General features: G+C 29.8%; 4 protein-coding genes across 5 annotated transcripts in view; all 4 read left to right on the top strand.

Moving 5' to 3' along the window:
• The window catches only part of LOC125877105 (glucan endo-1,3-beta-glucosidase 12), a 343,740-nt gene that overhangs the window by 44,951 nt on the left and 279,928 nt on the right, over positions 1–18,861 (top strand). The window lies entirely within an intron of this gene.
• LOC125877126 (60S acidic ribosomal protein P1-like) lies at positions 2,666–3,744 on the top strand. The gene is made up of 3 exons (XM_049558449.1): positions 2,666–2,803; positions 3,088–3,297; positions 3,609–3,744. The coding sequence occupies exons 1-3, from the start codon at positions 2,732–2,734 to the stop codon at positions 3,660–3,662; spliced, it is 336 nt and encodes a 111-aa protein (XP_049414406.1). The 5' UTR covers positions 2,666–2,731; the 3' UTR covers positions 3,663–3,744.
• On the top strand, positions 8,592–9,542 carry LOC125877127 (60S acidic ribosomal protein P1-like). The gene is made up of 3 exons (XM_049558450.1): positions 8,592–8,663; positions 9,000–9,209; positions 9,358–9,542. Exons 1-3 carry the CDS (start codon positions 8,592–8,594, stop codon positions 9,409–9,411), a joined length of 336 nt encoding a protein of 111 aa, XP_049414407.1. The 3' UTR covers positions 9,412–9,542.
• On the top strand, positions 10,725–14,206 carry LOC125877114 (GDSL esterase/lipase At2g04570-like). Its single transcript, XM_049558436.1, has 3 exons — positions 10,725–11,224; positions 11,966–12,464; positions 13,881–14,206. The coding sequence occupies exons 1-3, from the start codon at positions 10,856–10,858 to the stop codon at positions 14,072–14,074; spliced, it is 1,062 nt and encodes a 353-aa protein (XP_049414393.1). The 5' UTR covers positions 10,725–10,855; the 3' UTR covers positions 14,075–14,206.

Below are 18,861 nucleotides of genomic sequence, written 5' to 3'. Positions count from 1 at the left end.
AATTTATTACTCAACAATCGGTTGATGTGAGTTAAAGTGACTATATGTTAGTGAGAATAATATATTTTATGTCAGTAAGAATAATAAATTTTATGTCGGTAGGAATAATAAATTTTAAAAAAGTAATGATGTGATTATAAATTTTGTTTACATATGAAATAATAGATATAAATGTGGGGTTGTTTTAACAAAATATAAACTTGTGGATCAATTTTTATATTAAAAATATCTCAAATCATGATACGGAATTCTCATATCATGATTTTTTGGAGAATATGGAATCATGAGATGGAATCAGCGTAAAATCGCATGTCCAAACGCTGATTCCATCTCACGATTTCATATCGTGATATAGTGTCGCATGGCCAAACGCCTACTAATTAAATGTCTACTTGTGCACAATCAAAGTTGAAGAAAATAAATATGAAATAAAAGCCAAGTTAAAAAGTATATTTATATATTATGTCATATTAAAAATTTCAATTGACAGTATAAAATAAATCCTAAAATATGTTTAGAAGATACTTTTTTAATTTTGCTAATAGTTAGATACACAAAAGGACCTCGATCTAAAAACCTAGCTTACTTGACGATTTCAATATCACCATCTATCGCAATAGTATAACTTATTTTATATTCCACGATTATATGCAAATAATATATATTCAATTATTTATATACTTGCTCTATTAGGATATTTATTTATGATCCACCATATATGTGATTGAAATCCAATGGCAAAGTCGGCAAAAGGTGACCAAAAACATTGATTGTTTTATCAAGTTGTCGCATCCTTCTTTTTTTAAAATGGTAGGAAAAAAGTTTTTGGATAAGATATCAAAAGGTTTTTTAGATAGTGTTTACTTTTTCTTCATTAAAATAGTTTTACCTAAATATTTTTTAGGCATGCTAAATCACCTATTTAATTAAATTTTAAATCGTTTGAATGATCTTTGAAATGCTTTTTGAACCCAAAGTTTCCAATTTGAGAGTTGCATTTAATTAATGGGAAGGTATTAAAATTGTTTGATCTCCGTCCCTGATTGCAATAGTATAATTCAGGGGGTCAAAATGTAAGTCTAACTCAAACAAGCAAATCATATTAAAACTGAAAAATCAATTTAGAAATGTAATCCAACTCAAATAATCGAAGACACTTATCAATTTTACTCATTGCTATAGAAAATCCAATCAACTTGCATATTACTCTCTGTAGTTACTTGTCAATTTTTCCTTTTATAGTTGTCCCTAATTACTTGTCCATTTTGATAAATCAAAAAATGATAAATTCTTTTTAACTATTATACCCTCAATTAAATGACTAATTATTTTGAAAAATGTAGAACTTTTCATCCACTTCATAATTAATAGGGGTAAAATGATAAACGCACTATGTCATTAATTATTTTCTTAATAGATGTGCTAATTTAAAAGTGGACAAGTAATTAGGAATAGAGGGAGTAGTTGTGAACTCTCTGGCTAACAACACATATCTCTTGTCCCTACAATTTTCGAAGGGTGCAAGGGTCCCAATGTAATAGATAAGAGACAAATTTCAAATATCATATCAACATTTGACAAAGCAAATTTGTATGTTAGTTAGACTAACTAATTGAATAGTAGGAAATTAGCCAATAAGTTTTTTGTTTTTATTTTCCCAATTAGAATATTTTTTAAAGAAAATAATCTTATCGTAATAATATAATATTTCCCTATTTTCCTATAATATGTAATATTTCCAACATATTGCGTTATCATTATACGTGCATTAATTAAGCACGAAATTGTGTCAAAATCTAATTTAAGCATGAGGGGAAATTTCACCTAAATTTTTATGTTTTGTATCATAAATATGATATGTCATTTTAAAACAATTAGTAGACCTCTTTCATAAATATGATATGTCATTTTATATTGTTATTTTGAAGTAATCATATCAAGGTCATAAAATTATAAAATTTAGTGATGTTATAAGAACAAATCTTTTGCTAATTAAAAAATATATATTTATCAAATACGCTAAATAAAGTTGAATAACTTTTATATGATTAAAAAATAAATAGAAAAACGACTTTTGTATTATTATATACAAACTTTGGAGATCAATTGACTTGTGTAATAATTAAAATAGAGTTGTACAAAATCCAATCAAACTACAAATTGAGTCCTATCGGGAAAAAAATCGATTAGTGGGTTGGTTTGATATTGGAAAAAAAACCTAATAATACTTGGGTTGATTTGCTTCTTACTAAAAAAATCAATTCGAGCCAATTTTTTTTTTTGTATAATAAAAATATTTATTTTCATCCAGTAAATTCAAAATTGAGTGACCAATAATAAAATTTACCCATTTTACAAATATTCATATCAGTATAAACCGGCATAGTTTTGGCGTAAACTTTATTTATGTTTATTAAATAATTTTTTTTTCTTGTGTATTTTTAAGCTAAAACCACAAATCCTTGTTTCTTCCCAAAATAATAAATACATAAAAAAGAAATTAATTCCTTTATCTATGTGAAATCGGATACTTTTTTTTTTCTTAAAGTAAATATAGTATTTTTGGTTGACCTTTAAACCAATTCGAAATAGGATTGTGTAGCATAAATTATACTCTATAAATAGTCCTCACAAATTTTAAATTCCACACAAAAAATTTCCCTGCTCCAAATCTTCGGACGGCAAGAATTTCTCCATATTTGTTAAGAGTTGAGACTAAGAAAAGAAAAAGATGTCTTCGATCGGTGAACTTGCTTGTACTTACGCTTGTTTAATCCTTCACGATGATGATATTCCTATCAATGTAATGTATTTTCTCCTTTCTTACGATTTCTTTGTATACTTTGAGTAGAGAATTTATCAGAAACAACCTTAATTACACTATCTTTTCTAAATCTTGCTTGTAAAATTATATTGAATTATTTTGTCTGTACTCTATATTACTTTAAATGTTTTGTTTTCTCTATTAAGAATAACCACAATCTGGACAAATGGCAGATTATAGGTTACACTGATTTTTAAACCATAGTTTAAATTTATGTTAAATTTTGCTTGCTCTAGATATTGAACGATTTATTATTTATGTAGGCGGAGAGAATTGATACAATTATTAAAGCATCAAATTTAAAGGTGGAATCATACTGGCCAAGTCTTTTCGCAAAACTTTGCCAGAAGAGGAACGTTGATGAACTGATCATGAACGTTGGAACCCCAATTTCTAACAATAATGTTGCCACTCCTCCTCCAATTACTGATAACGATGCTTCCACTGCACCTTCTGTCAATAACAAGAAGAAGGTATACTTTGATCTTAATTATATTAATGTCTCGTAAATTACAATTTTTTTGCATATCAATAATGTTTGACCAAGTTTCTAAAATTAGTTTATTTTGAAAAATGTTTTTCAAAAAGTACTTTTGGTCAGAAACGATTGTTTTTTAAACAATAAATTTGAACAACAATTAGTGTTTGACCAAATTTTTTTCGTAGATTGGTGAAAAACAACTTCTTCTACTCTCCAGAAATACTGTTTTATGTATTACTTGACTTATGGAGAGTGAATTGTAAGCATAATATCTCATTATTGTGTTGTTTGTATTTTTTTCAGGAGGAAATAAAAGAAGAGAGTGATGATGAAGCCATGTTTAGCTTATTTGATTAGAGTCACATCCTCAGCTTATTTGAAGACTTAAAACTTTTTGGCTCTTTATTTTAAGCTTGTTTTATATTGTTCTTTTTAATAGAATTATAGTAGAATTATTACCTTGCCATATCAAAAGACTTATTTAGTTTTGTTTTAGATTTTGCCCGGTGATATCTTGACAGAAAATAAATGACAATCACACAAAATATGAAGGAACACAATTTTATTCATGGGTATAAATCTATTGATCCCTTGATTCTACTCTCCTAAAATTTATCTATGATTCGTGATTCGAGGGTCGTTAGTGGCGTATTTTCCGAACTATGATGATTTGGATGATCTCTATATGAATATTCCATAAATTTGCAGAATATTCAAGATGCCTTTTTAAGGTAATATAATACCCTTTATATAGGCATGAACTAGGGTTTAGGGTAGGGGTGTGCATCGGTCGATTCGGTTTGGTTTTATGTATTATCGGTTCGGTTTATTGATTTTCAGTTTTTAAATATGCTAAACCAATAACGAACTAATAAGATAATTTTTTATTGGTTTTCGGTTTAACCAATAAGAAAATGCTTATAAAACAAATATATGACTTCTCTAATAAATTTGACACGACAAGACAATAATGTAACTTTACAAAAGCTCATAAAATAGAAATAATAATAACAAACATGAAAAGAACTATACATGTGTTTAACACAAAGGGAAATCAAGAGGAATATGGTTCTTATTTTAGGTTTTGACGATTTGTATAATGTAAAGTTGTGAACTCAAAGTCACAGCGAAGTATGAATTGATGGCTAAATGACAAAGACATAACTATTAAGATATTGAGATTAATGTATTTACTAATATGTATGTATATGTAAAAGTAGTAAATTACTAGTCTTAACTCTTAATGGGTTATCGGTTTACCCAATAACCCAATATTGAAAATCAATACCGAACCGATAACCCAATAATTTTTTTTATAAAACCATTAAAAAACCGTTAACCCAATAGCAATAAACCAATAACACTTTTTTCAGTTCGGTTTATCGGTCGGTTCAATTTTTGCGCACCCCTAATTTAGGGTAGAGTAGCCTCCAAAAATCTTAGTTAGAATTGAACACACCTTGTAGAGTTTCAACTCAAATTAAATAAAGAGTCCACAAAATTTCAATATCTATAATAGTATTATGCGTAATCTTGAGTCCAACCTGACAATACAAGAGGAGGTGGATTATGATCGTACGAAAAATAGTTGAGTTATCATAGGATCAGAAACCTAATTCTAAAAATCGATTTTTAAAAAAATTAATTAATGAGAAGTTCACTCTCTCTCTCTCTATCTATCTATCTATCTATATATATATATATATAAATAAGATTCTATATTACTGAATAATAGACATATTTTTATTTATTATTTTGTCATCAAACATAACAAGATTTTGCATTTTATAGTAAACCATCAGGAATCTACTACATCAACATTATTAAAACTAATGAAAAGAGTGAAACATGGGTTATGAGATTGTATATGAACTATGCAGAATTTGTGGCCTTTTAAAATGATTAACTTTTGGCTTTGAATAAATGAATTCACGCGCCTTGACAAATAATTAGTCGATCCATCGTTAAATAAATAATCATATGATAACTTTCTAGAAAAATTTAATAAAAGTACAATTACTTAACTTACCTTACAAAAATATAATAAAAAACGTACATTATAAATCTTAAGTTAAAGGCATAATTTGGTGTACAATAATATACATCCAATATACAATAATATACAAAGCTTTCATATTTTTTTTTACAAAAATATTTTAAAACTTGATATACAATATTATACCCCAGTATATAATATTACAAAAGATATTTATACACCCATATATAATAATATACAATCTTATACACTATTATATAAAATAAAATTTCGTCAAACTTTGCTATTAGATTTCTCTGAAATGGAATCTTCCCGAAAATTTGTAGAGAGGTAGATCTAGTGTGCCATATATCATCCCCAATAGGTGAGGTATTATGATCACAATAGAATTTCATTGGAAAATTATTTAAAAATGATTGACACTTTACTCTTGAAATTTCTCGACAATAATCGAGTCAAAATAGTATAATTCGGTAGCTCAAAACATAACCCAATCCAAACAAGCAAAGCATATTAGAACTGAAAAATCAATTTAGCAAAAATTATTTGTGCTTGTGAAAAAAATACTTCTCATGAATGAATTGGACGGATCGAAAGAAAACTTACTTAAATATATTAGCTAGAAAAATAACAATGCCAAAATGTGAAAGAATATAGAAATCATTAAAGTACATCAAGTTTGATTGGAAATGGTGCATTCAGAAAGGTTATACTACCTCAACATCGAACTAGACTCTTGGCTAATCATAGAAATACTTAAAGATGAAAAAACTAGCAATTTTAAATTAAATAAAGGAATTGAAGACACGTATATAATGCTTAAAATGTAATAGGAAAATGATCATAATTAATAATAAGGGTAAATTATGAATTAAGCGTAAAATTATCTATTAATTTCATAAAATAGACAAATATTATTGGACATCCCAAAATAGTATAGTAGACAACTATTGTTGGACAGAGGAATATATATAATAAGTATGAACCCCTCTCTCTCTATATATATTAGCAATGAACCTTAGGGACGAAGAAGAAAAATTCATATATATATATATATAAAATAAGCAATGAACCTTAGGGATGATGAAGAAAATTTCACTTACATTTTTTTATATTTTGCACCATATATATGAGAGTCCGAAGCCAAAAGGTAAAAAAATTGTCAAAAATTCCAAAAAGGCACATCAACTTTTTTTTAAACCAAAAGGGCAAAATCTCTCGTAACGAAGCGATTTCCCTCTGACACAATTTTGACACCATTTGTCCGTTATTTTTTTTCCCAACTAAAATCATTGCTATGGCAGCGTTTTAATTAAAAAAAAATTCTTGGCAAATCGCTGCCTTGGCAGCGACTTTATAAAAAAAATAAAAAAATACTGAAATCGCTGCCTTGGCAGCGTTTTCATTTCCCTCCAATTTTATTATTTTTTAAAATTGTAATTCAATATTCACATTTCATATAAAAACAAATTGAGTTACAATTAAAAAAAATAAAAAATTTGGAGAGGAATGAAAACGCTGCCAAAGCAGCGTTTAAAAAAAAAAAAGATTTTCTTTAATAAAAAGCTACCAAGGCAGCGATTTTCACAATTTTTTTTTAATAAACGATTTCTCAAGATTTTTTTCTTTTTTTTAATTAAAACGCTGCCACAACAGTGATTTTAGTTGGGAAAAAAAAATTGGACTTAAAGTGATTTTAACGAAAAAAAGAAAAAAAAGTTTTGGACAAAATTGCTGTCCTGGCAGCGATTTTTTTTAATTTTTAACAGACTAACGGCGTTAAAATTGTGTCAGAGGAAAATCGCTTCGTCGAGAGCGATTCTGCCCTTTTGATTTTAAAACAAATTGATGGGCCTTTTTGAAATTTTTGACAATTTTTTTTGTCTTTCTGGCTCCGAACTCATATTTATGACATAACATTTTAAAATAGTTAGTAAACCTCGTTTTTGTGATTTACGAAATTGTCTTTACATCTTTATTTTGAAGCAATCACATCAAGCTCATAGAATTTGATTTGTCATTAAATTCCTTGATGTTATTAGAAAAATTATTTTACTAATTAAAAATAGTGTTTATTAATTTTAGGTGATAACCTTTTAAGTTTGATGAGTTTTTTTATACCAAAATAGAAAAATAACTTTTGTGACCAATAGTAAAATTTAACCTTTTTATAAGTAGTCATCAATATAAACCAACATACATAATTTTGTCACTGGGTTTATTTATGTATATATTAAAGAGTAACTTTCACATGTAGCAAACACAAAATTCATATATGTATGCTATAGCAAACTTTGCATAATTGCGCTCCATAGCAAATATAAATATGTATATTTCGCTATACATATACAAAAGAAAGCAGTTGTATAATCTGTTTTGGTATACATATACAAAAAGATCAATTGTATAAAGTGAGAGAGGCGAGTGAACGAGCGAGACCTGGGAGAGTGGCGAGTGAGATCTGGGAGAGGGGAGAGAGGAGAACGAAAATATATGTATATATACAATTTTCACGCATTTTATACATTTGCGTTTTTGTATAAAGTGAGAGAGCGAGATCTGGGAGAGTGGCGAGTGAGATCTAGGAGATGGGAGAGAGGGGAACGAAAATATATGTATATATACAATTTTCTCTCGCTTTATACAAACACAAACACATTTTATACAATTTGCGGTTTTTGTATAAAGTGAGAGAGGCGAGTGAGAGAGCGAGATCTGGGAGAGTGGCGAGCAAGATCTGGGAGAGGGGAGAGAGGGGAATGAAAATATATGTATAAATACAATTTTCTCTCCCTTTATACAAACACAAACGCACTTTATACACTTGCGTTTGTATAAAAACTGAGAGAGGCGAGGGAGAGAACGAGAGTGGCGAGCGAGATTCACCATGAGAGATGTTAAATAACAATAGTTTGCTATGGGGTACAATTAAATCAAACTATATTTATAGCATTTAATTTGAATTAATAATTTGCTATTATATACAATTTTTCCTATATTAAATGATTTTTTTTCTTGTAAGCTAAACCCACAAATCCTCGTTTCTTCCCAAAATAATAAATAAAAAATAAATTAATTCCTAGACCAATATGGAAACGGATACTTTTTTTTTCCCCAAGGAAATATAGTATTTTTGGTTGGCCTTTTAACCAAATTGAAATAGGATTCGTGTAGCATAAATTATATTCTATAAATAGTCCCACAAAAAGCCTAAATACCCTACAAAATATTTCCCTGCCCCCAAAAATTCGGACGGCAAGAGTTTCTGCATATTTGTTAAGAAGAGAAAAATGTCTTCCATTGGTGAACTTGCTTGTACTTACGCGTGTTTGATTCTTCACGATGATAATATTTCAATCAATGTACGTAATATATTTTCTCCTTCCTCTTATGAATTCTTTGCTATTATATTTTTTTTCAATACTTATTTTTATATGCTTTATTTGAGCGATAGATAATAATCTCAATCACACCACTTTCTGGATCGTACAATTACACGGAATATATGTCATTGTTGTTGTTGAATCTTAAATAGAAACCTTTATTCTCGTATCGTATTATTCAAGAAAGATCCTCGTTCTTACTCTTTTATTTTCAAAATTTTCCCCTTTCTTTAATCTCTAAATATAAACAATCGTTCAAAACTCATAATTCATCAAATTTTAATTTTGTTGGCTCGATTTATTATTTATATGTAGGCGGAGAGAATTGGTACACTTATAAAAGCATCAAATTTAAAGGTGGAATCGTACTGGCCAAGCCTTTTCGCAAAACTTTGTGAAAAGATGAATGTTAATGAACTGATCATGAACGTTGGTACCCCAACTTCTAACAACGATGTTGCCGCTCCTCCTCCAACTACTGATAACGATGCCTCCACTGCACCTTCCGTCAATGACAAGAAGAAGGTATGCTTTGATCTTATATTAATTGAACAACGGTTACTGCTTGACTAAACTTTTTAAAAGCGCTTTTAAATATAAATATATATTTTTTCAAAGGTGTTTTAACTTATTGTATGTATATCTCATTATTGTGTTGTTTGTATGTTTTCAGGAGGAAATAAAAGAAGAGAGTGATGATGAAGCCATGTTTAGCTTGTTTGATTAGGACTCATATCATCAGCGACTTAAAAGTTTTTGGCTTTTTAATTTGAGTTATTTTATAGAATTACGGTAGAATTTAAGTATTTTGAATAATGTTACCTTGTTATATCGAAAGACTTATTTAGTTTTGTTTTAGGTTTTACCTTTTTCTTTAAGAATTTAATTTTACCTATGATATTTTGACTAACGATAGTTGCTCGGATGGTAAATATTCATTATTTTCGACTCTAAGATTGTGAGTTCAAGTGGTCGTCTCATAGGACAAGACTCCGAATTCTTAGTACTAATTTTGCAAAATTAATATGAAATTATCCCTTCTTATTTTCAAAATAAGATCAAATAGTATTGATTATTGAATATATATGTAATAAGTATGTATTTTTAATTGTATTTTTTTATTTTGTCAAATATACCATAATTTTACGTTTTATAGCCCACCTAAAAAGCCCAAATGTGCCAGCCCCTTATTTCGTATCTCATTTTTCTTTACAATAACAATCAACGATTCAGCCTTTAATATATGTATTAGTATTGATTATTGAACAATTTTCACATATAGCAAACATAAAAATTATATTTGTATGTTATAGCTATAGTTTGCATAATTGTGCTTCATAGAAAATTTTATGTTTGCTATGGAGCTTTTGATTTGTATAATTTGCTAGATACATCCAATTTTATACAAATTTTGTATAATAAGATCTGTATTTGTATAATTATAAGTGTATAGGACGAAAATATATGTATTTGTATTTGTATTTGTATATACATTTTTCTCTCGCTTTATACCAACACAAACACATTTTATACCAAAATATATAAAATGACTAATTGTATACCGAATCAGATGAAAAAAAAGGGATGTTTGCTGCGAATTACAAATAAAATAAACTATGGCTACAAAGTACTAAATGAAGTGGAGACGGATTTAAAATTTGAAGTTCATAAATTTCTAATAATTTTATATTTAAAAGTGACTTCTTTATATTCCCTATGAGGGGAATTAAACCCCCATAAGCTTAAGCAAATTTCTTCACTATCACTAGACCAAGTGATTACTTTGTTGTTAGATTTTCAACATGTATTTCTTATATATTTATAAGACTTTTCACTATAAATATAAAATCTACCCAAAAGTTACCGATTTCCCCAAAAACCGCATTCAATATCCTAGATCTGCTTCTATTTATGACGTATAAAATAACTAAGCTTAATTTGGTCCATTATTATCACTTATTGTAACTGACATTACCAAACTTTACATCACTATATTAACTGACATTAATTGCTTCCACTCAAAAATAATTTCTGCACTCATCACTACAAGTTTTGCCAGTCGTAATAATTTTGGCAGCCATTAATAATCTCAACAAACCCTCTATCCCACCCTATTTTTCACACTGATATAAAATAAAATCACCAAATTCACTCAAAATCCCAATTCAACAATGGCTTATACCACTTTGATCAGCATAATCCTTAGTCATTTTTTGTTACTAACGACTAAAACATTGGCTGGAAAAGTTCCAGCAATTATAGTGTTCGGCGATTCGTCGGTCGATTCAGGGAATAACAACCAGATCTCCACTGTTCTTAAGAGCAATTTCGAACCGTACGGCCGCGATTTCTACGATAAAAAGCCAACTGGTAGGTTCTGCAATGGACGAATTCCACCGGATTTCATATCGGAAGCTTTTGGGCTGAGGCCATTTGTTCCAGCTTATTTAGATCCGGCGTTTAGTATATCTGATTTTGCAGAAGGTGTTTGTTTTGCTTCTGCTGGTACTGGTTATGATAATGCCACTTCTGATGTGCTCGTAAGCTTTCATTAACTCCTTTCCAATTTTAACTGATGTTTTTTCTTTTTCAAGGACCTCTCAATAAAATTAATACAACGAGTCATAGTTGCTATAATACTAGCACGTGTTTACCTTTATTTGCTAATTTGGGTAACGGAATCATGGTGCTAGGAAAATTTCCACAAATTAAGTTTAAAATTAGATCTTGAGTCTAATTCATATTCTAAAAATTATTTCAAAAGTGAAGAAATCATCAACATGACCTTTAACTTGGCTTCAGTGGATAACTATGATTTTCAATTTTGAGTGTGCACAAGTAGACACTTAAATGTATATAAAATTAAACAAATAGACACATGTATCCTACATAGCATAATATACATAAGACGCCACGTATGACACAAAATTGTGATGCAGGGTGCCATGTAGAACGAATGTGTCTATTTGCTCAATTTTATAAAAGTTTAAATGTCTACTTGTGCTCACCTAAAGTTAAAGGTCATAGTTGTCAATCGACGCCAAGTTAAGGGTCATATTTATGTATTATGCTCATTATATTTGGTGCATGACAAATTTTAATTTTGACCAAACAATCGGTGAGATGGGTCCTGCTCTAAGTTCTTGAGCTTAACTCACACTCCAAAAATTAAGAGGAGGATTGTTCAAACTTTATTAGGAGATCATCCATTTCATTAATCATACTTTTCTCATTCTATAACATTATGCGTTAGATTGTGGACTTAAAAAATTATTTTGCAGGATGTGATCCCATTGTGGAAGGAAGTTGAGTACTACAAGGAATATCAAAAGAAACTTGAATCATACGCAGGTAAAAAGAAAGCCAAATACATAATAAAAGAGTCACTCTATTTAATCAGCATTGGAACAAATGACTTCTTGGAAAATTACTATTCAATGCAAAGCCAACGTTCTTCTCAATACACAGAAGATCAATTTCAAGATTTTCTTCTTCGACTTGCTCAGAACTTCGTGCATCAAATTTATGGCATGGGTGCTAGGAAAATTTCGTTAACTGGAGTTCCTCCAATGGGGTGTTTGCCATTGGAAAGAGCAACAAATTATGTAGGTGGAAATGGAGATGGATGCAATGAGAAGTATAATAATGTTGCTAAGCATTTCAATGTCATGTTGAGTGGTTTGGTTGAGAAGTTAAATGAAGAGCTTCCTGGGATTAGAGTGGTCTTTGCTGATGCTTATAATCTCTTGCTACAAATGATTACAAAACCTTCTTCATATGGTAAGTTTTTCTTTACATTTGGATTTATTTTTAAAACTTAGAGTTGTATGTGGAATTTTGGAAACATCAAAAACTTTAATTTCACTTTTAACAGTTTCATTTTTCCAAATTTAGAGCCTGTTTAGGATTGGTGTTGAAAATAACTTTTCAGAAAAGTGTTTTTGAAAAAAAAAAAGCAATTTGTGTTTGACTAATTTATTTGTAAAATGGTTTTTTATAAGTAAATTGTGTTTGACTAATCTTTTTTTTTAAAATGCTTTTGAGATCAGTGAAATTACGATAAAAGGTAAATATTAATGTACTTTTAATATTAAGAGTATTTTATAGAGAGAAATTAGCTTAAACATCTATTACAAAAGATTAAATTAAATTTTTACTTTTATTAAATTAAAATATTCATTATTCAATTTTTCAATCAATATTATACAAATTTTTGGAGGTTGAAATCTTTGATTGTTTTTTTTTCTTTTTTCTATCTTGCAAAAATATTATTGTTGTTACCTTTTTTGCTAATTCTGAATAATAATAGGTAAAATAATAAATAAAATAATAATACATAAACGTAAAATGAAATATAATTTTTTTTATATAAAAACAAAATATAAAGTTATTAAATGAAACTTACCCAAACATATGAGATATGTTAATTAATTAATAGTAATATATAAGGGATATTTTAGTCTTGAAAAAATAATTTTCTACTTCTGCTTCTGCTTTTTCTAAGAAGCATAATTTTTTAGCTTCTTCCAACAACAGAAAAACTGCTTCATCTTCCATTTAAAAGCACTTTTACAGGTTTGCCAAGCACCTAAATTTTCAAAAAAAATGTTTTTTTCTCAAAATAAGTGCTTCTGAGCTCCCAACAGTAATGCCAAACAACCTTATATTCTAATTTTTTAAATAAAAAAGGATTTCATTTAAATTATATTTCATTTTTTTTAGGAAGAAGAAATTCAAACAACTAGATATTATTTGCAGAAATTATAACCAAACACAACTACACCTTCAACTCCAAGTCTCTAACTTCCAAAAATTTCAAATAAACTGACAATATTGCTGATAGTATGTAGTAGTTCATATATGCGATTTAATATGTGACATTATATGTCTATCTATTTTGATATATTACTGTTTTAAAGTTAATTTGATTTGTATGTTTCAGGTAAATTAGTTAAGTTATGTGATTTTGCTAGTTTTTAGAAATTAAAAGGTATAAATCATATTTAGAAAAAAACACATTCAAATTCTAAATATTTTTTGCAAAAGTATGGCCAAACACAATTCTAATTCCAAATCCAACTTTAAAATTTCAAAAAAAAAAAAAAACACTATTTGATTTTCATGACCAAACACCTAGCAATTAACTAATTATTTTTTTATTTTTTTTTTGGCGATTGGCCATTTTGAGAAATGCAGGGTTTGAAGTGGCAAATGTAGCATGTTGTGGCACAGGATTATTTGAGATGGGTTTCTTATGCGATAAATTAAGTCCATTGACATGCACAGATGCAAATAAGTTCGTATTTTGGGATGCATTTCATGTGACAGACAAAACAAATCACATTATTTCTGATTTCTTGATGGAACATGTCCTTGACCAATTTTTATAGTTATGTTGGATCATCTAATGTGGATTTTGTAGGAGGATGCATAGTTTGACTTGTTTTCATTGGTATTTTATTTTTGTTTAGTGTCGATATTTGGATATTGTGGTGGGAAGAATTAAATAAACGAATATTTGTTGTACGTACATTTTTTGATTCTCAAGGATATTGTTTTATTTGAACTACAATATCAAATGAGATATGTATCGTTAAAATATAGAGACCACTCATTTTTTAAAAGAATCGACATGCGCGGAACCTTCACATGCATGTTTGTCAATTTGATATGTGAGTTTGAGAAAAGTATAATTTGTTCACTGAACATACAATTTGAAAGCAATTGCACATACCATAAATAAGTCTTAACTTACCTTGGCTATCACACAAATTTCACTCTTCCAATGTCCACATGTGTTCAACAATTCACAATATATGATGTTTCAATTGTAGTCACTTTTTATCTATTAAAAAAATATTCTTGTTTGGTATCACCTTCATATACCAGTATAAAGATCATTTGTTGTATTCGAAACCTTCAACACCAATAAGTTAATATAAATATATACATGACATGGTACACTAATTTGACCGAATCATAGACGAAATTAAAGAATTGATAATGAATTAGCGGTGAAATTGAGCTTTTCTCCATGAAATTTGAAAGAAGACCGTTGTTTGCACGGCGATAGATAGAGAAATCAGATATTTTTTTATTTTGAATCAATGAATTGAGCTATCTTTTGGGCTTTATAGTATCTCTAATTTTAGGCTATTTTTTTAATGTAAATGAAAACTTGGCTATATTTTCTGTAAACAAACTAGTTTATTGTATATTTATAATTTTTTTGGTTTTTTTTCTTTAATATCAAACCAAATCTCTAGTCAATTTTTTTTTTCCATTTGCGAATTGATGCAATTTTCAATTTGATTTTGTTCACCCTGCCTAGCTAGACCCATCCCTACCTCCGACCCAAAGAACTAGGTGACTAACATTACCGCCCCAAATACCAGCAAACCGGCCTATTGAAATTGAGTCAGCCCCACACATACTTATAAATATAGGTTCATTTAATAAAAAAAAGGGAAAAGGGTCAAAAATACCCCTCAACTTTGGTTTATTGTTTGACTACGCCCTCGCCGTTAAAATGAAGTTATTTTTACCCCTCCTGTTACTAATTTCACCAAATTTACCCCTCAATTGGATGGAAAACCCAAATCAATTAAAATTACCCAATTTCAATTAAATAACCCAATTTTTTCTCTTTTTAATCCGAACCCGACCCATTTATACCAAATTAAAACCCCAAATCAAGCTCTGGCAATCCCCATTCATTTTCTCCGTTTTCCGGCGAAACACCACCAAAACAACCTCCAAACGACCACCTGAAACCACCACTAAAAACCCCCAAGAACCAGAAACGACATCAAGCAAAAAACATTAACAACAAACCCATTTTCCTCTACTTTCCATTGACGACAACAAGATCTTTCTTCTCCATTTCCGGCCAGTTTCAAGCTGGAACAACATTAAGCAAACCACCCACCGTTGGAATCATTCAAACAGCCGTGAAACCGACCTGAAACAGCTCTCAAACACCACTCTCTCCACGCCAAAATCCAGTGGTAAAACCACACTTCAGCCCACCAGAACCCAGACCTCCATCACCCAAGCTAAAACAACCAGCAAATGACCACCAGACCACCATTTCTCCGACCTCCAAACAACCAACCAACAAAACCCCGACCAAAACCCCATCGGAAAACAACTGAAGCACCGCTAACAGATCAAACCAACAACACAATCAGGCGAGAATCAAGGCTCGAAAACAACAGCCACAACTTCATATCTGGCTAGGCTCAACAAGCAAGCAATATCATAGTTTCAGGTCTGCCCGCAGGAAAGCAAAATCCGATGATTGAACGAGCTCCAAGCTCCGACCACACTGAAATAGTGGTGCAATTTTAGTAGGAAGGACAAATATGCATTAGTTTAACTACAAAATATTTGTTGTCAATTTTAGTAGTATGTGTTTCAATGGAAGAAGGAGATGGAGAAGATTAGAGAGATGGGTTTAGGGTTCTAATTTGATATAAATGGGTCGGTTTGGATTAAAAGAGAAAATCGGGTCATTTACTTGAAATTGGGTAATTTTAGTTGATTTTGATTTTTCATCCAATTGAGGGCAAAGGGTCAAAAATACCCCTCAACTTTGGACGGGTCGGACATTGGGTTTAAAATGGGGAATGGGTCTTTTTTTAAAATTTGGGTTAAATTGAGTCAATTTGGGGTTTTCCATCCAATTGAGGGGTAAATTTGGTGAAATTAGTAACGGGAGGGGTAAAAATAACTTCATTTTAACGGCGAGGGCGTAGTCAAACAATAAACCAAAGTTGAGGGGTATTTTTGACCCCTTTCCCTAAAAAAAATCAATATTTCAATTGTTTCTCTCTGTTAGGTTGTAAAATTAACTCACTATTATGGGGTAAAAGTAGTTTCATCTCTATTGTAAAATTTGATCTTGTTTATATCCATTTCCCTCATTCTTACTCATTTGTTTGATTTCGTTTTAGAATCTTGATTTGATGTTGTAATATACATAATTAATTTGTTTAGAATCTTAATTACCTTGTTGTTTATCTGAGTCGTCCAAAAGTTTAATGGACAGAGTGTGTTGATGGGGTGTATCTAAGAGTGTGCTATCCAAATGTAAAAGATAACGTTGTCAAAATTGACGAAAAATGTTGTGTATGCATTTCTGGAGAGAGACAACTCAGTCATAAATGCAATGGTGGAGCCAGAAATTTCGTCGGGTGTTCAAACTTTAAAAGAGTAGATAATTTTTTTTAGCGGAATGACTGCACAAAACATATTTTTTTTTACTGATGAGTGGATATATCCAAATTTAGATATTAAATTACAATGTTTTAAAGTTCAAGAGAATTGTTGAAACTTTTTTTTTCCACATTTACCTTTTCATTTAATAAAAATTCTTAACTATATTTTCTAAAAAAATAGTTTAGAAATAATCAAAATTATAATGTGGACAATAATCTTTAATTGTATCTTTAAAATTAATTTATTAAGAGTGTGTTATACCTAATAATTCACTTAAAATAGATTAAAAATAGAAGATTCTTAACTATTTTATATTTTCTAAAAGAATAGTTTAGAAATAATCAAAAGTATAATGGTGGATAATAATTTTAATTTATCTATATAATTAATTTATTAAGAGTGTGGTATACCTAATAATTCACAAATATTAATTATTAGGTTAACTAAAATTTAAGGCTAGAAAAGATATTAATTATTAGGTTAACTAAAATTTAAGACTAGAAAATAAACGGGCTGCTAGTGGCTAGCCATGTGTTTTTTTTTGTTTAAAAATCAGATTGTGTTAAATAACGTAGCTAGTGAGGATCAAACCACAGACCTTAAAGATACAGTTATGCACACTTACCACTAGACTATGAGCCACTATTGCGCATAAGTATGTTCAATTTATTATATATTCATATATTAGATAATATTTTACCTATATACACTATAATTTTTCGATGAAGGGTGTTCGCCTGACCACCCTTACTTGGATGTAGCTCCGCCCCTGCATAAGTGGATAGTTATTTTCCCAACATAGTAAATATTGAGGTATTTTTTTTCTCTTATTTGGTCAGTTGAAAATATTTATTTTTGACTTGTTTAAACAAACACATTTAGTGGCCTAAAGCCAAAAATAAATTTGAGGTCTAATTTTTAATTTTTAATTTTTAAAATTTTGAGATCCAAAGTTATTTCTTCTTTTTAATGAAAAGGTTTTATTTTTTCAATGGTTTTAAGCTAAATATATAATATATCAAAACATTTTTTAATCTTGTGGTGCTAAACATATCAAGTGGAAGTTAAATTTAAAAATTGACAAAAAAGAAAGAAACATTTTATAATGTTTCGAAACGAACTAAACGAAAGACACATTATAATTTTTTTGGTTAAAAAATACTTATAATAATTTTATGATTCTAAATAACGGGGCCCTCAAATTTGGGGGCCTAAGACCGATGCCTCATTTTTAAAGCATTAAGCCGCCCTTAAGTCTATGTGATATTTTGTAACGATCGGGTTCTGTCGTTATAGAAAAACCAACGGGAGGTCAGAAAACTTTTTCGTAGTATCTAGAGATTTTCCAACCTAATCCAGATTTGGACGAAATCGGAGTCATTCACGTCTAGGGAAATCTGGTAGCAGTTGGGTGATCTAATTATGAGTTTGATCATATGAGTATGTAGCTAAGTCGTTAAGGAATCCGTACGACTTTACGAAATTGAATTCGGGTGAGTAGAACTCCTGAAATTGATCTTAGCGTGAACGAGTAGTTTCTGAGTGTTGTTGGTTGAAGGTGCATTGTGAAATGGGGTCTTGGAATTATTAAAATAGCTCATTGTTTCGTGCAAGCCGCTTTGACGGTGATTTATGTCGCCAAGCCGGGGACGCTGTAGCGGGGTGGGGACTGCTGTGGCGGGCTCGATGCGACTTAAGTCAATAATAAACCCCAAAACGTCTTTATTTTGCACTTTTTGACTTTGAGAGTAAGAAGACGAACCCCAGGCGATTCTTGACAGTTTTCCACTATCTTTAAGGCTAAAGGTAAGGTTTTAACTCCTCGAATCCGTTTTTAGATCCGTAGAACGTAATCTAATAGGTAAATATCGATGGGGGAGAGTTTTGATATGAGAATTATGGTGGAAAAAGCCCTAATTTGGGTAGTGGGATCATATGTATGATCTAGGGTTGTTAG

This window comes from Solanum stenotomum, chromosome 9 (assembly GCF_019186545.1).
Source record: "Solanum stenotomum isolate F172 chromosome 9, ASM1918654v1, whole genome shotgun sequence".
In the NCBI taxonomy this organism is placed as follows: Eukaryota; Viridiplantae; Streptophyta; class Magnoliopsida; order Solanales; family Solanaceae; genus Solanum; species Solanum stenotomum.
Note: the sequence above shows the minus strand (reverse complement) of the source record. Positions and strands in the feature narration are given on the sequence as shown.

What these genes read in the sequence shown, in the direction of transcription:
- LOC125877126 (XM_049558449.1), top strand. Translation starts at nt 2,732, where the DNA reads ATGTCTTCGATCGGTGAACTTGCTTGTACTTACGCTTGTTTAATCCTT. An exon ending in ATGATGATATTCCTATCAAT is followed by an intron (nt 2,804 to 3,087) that starts GTAATGTATTTT and finishes TTATTTATGTAG; the next exon opens with GCGGAGAGAATTGATACAAT. An exon ending in CTGTCAATAACAAGAAGAAG is followed by an intron (nt 3,298 to 3,608) that starts GTATACTTTGAT and finishes TATTTTTTTCAG; the next exon opens with GAGGAAATAAAAGAAGAGAG.
- LOC125877127 (XM_049558450.1), top strand. Translation starts at nt 8,592, where the DNA reads ATGTCTTCCATTGGTGAACTTGCTTGTACTTACGCGTGTTTGATTCTT. An exon ending in ATGATAATATTTCAATCAAT is followed by an intron (nt 8,664 to 8,999) that starts GTACGTAATATA and finishes ATTTATATGTAG; the next exon opens with GCGGAGAGAATTGGTACACT. An exon ending in CCGTCAATGACAAGAAGAAG is followed by an intron (nt 9,210 to 9,357) that starts GTATGCTTTGAT and finishes GTATGTTTTCAG; the next exon opens with GAGGAAATAAAAGAAGAGAG.
- LOC125877114 (XM_049558436.1), top strand. Translation starts at nt 10,856, where the DNA reads ATGGCTTATACCACTTTGATCAGCATAATCCTTAGTCATTTTTTGTTA. An exon ending in ATGCCACTTCTGATGTGCTC is followed by an intron (nt 11,225 to 11,965) that starts GTAAGCTTTCAT and finishes ATTATTTTGCAG; the next exon opens with GATGTGATCCCATTGTGGAA. An exon ending in TACAAAACCTTCTTCATATG is followed by an intron (nt 12,465 to 13,880) that starts GTAAGTTTTTCT and finishes TGAGAAATGCAG; the next exon opens with GGTTTGAAGTGGCAAATGTA.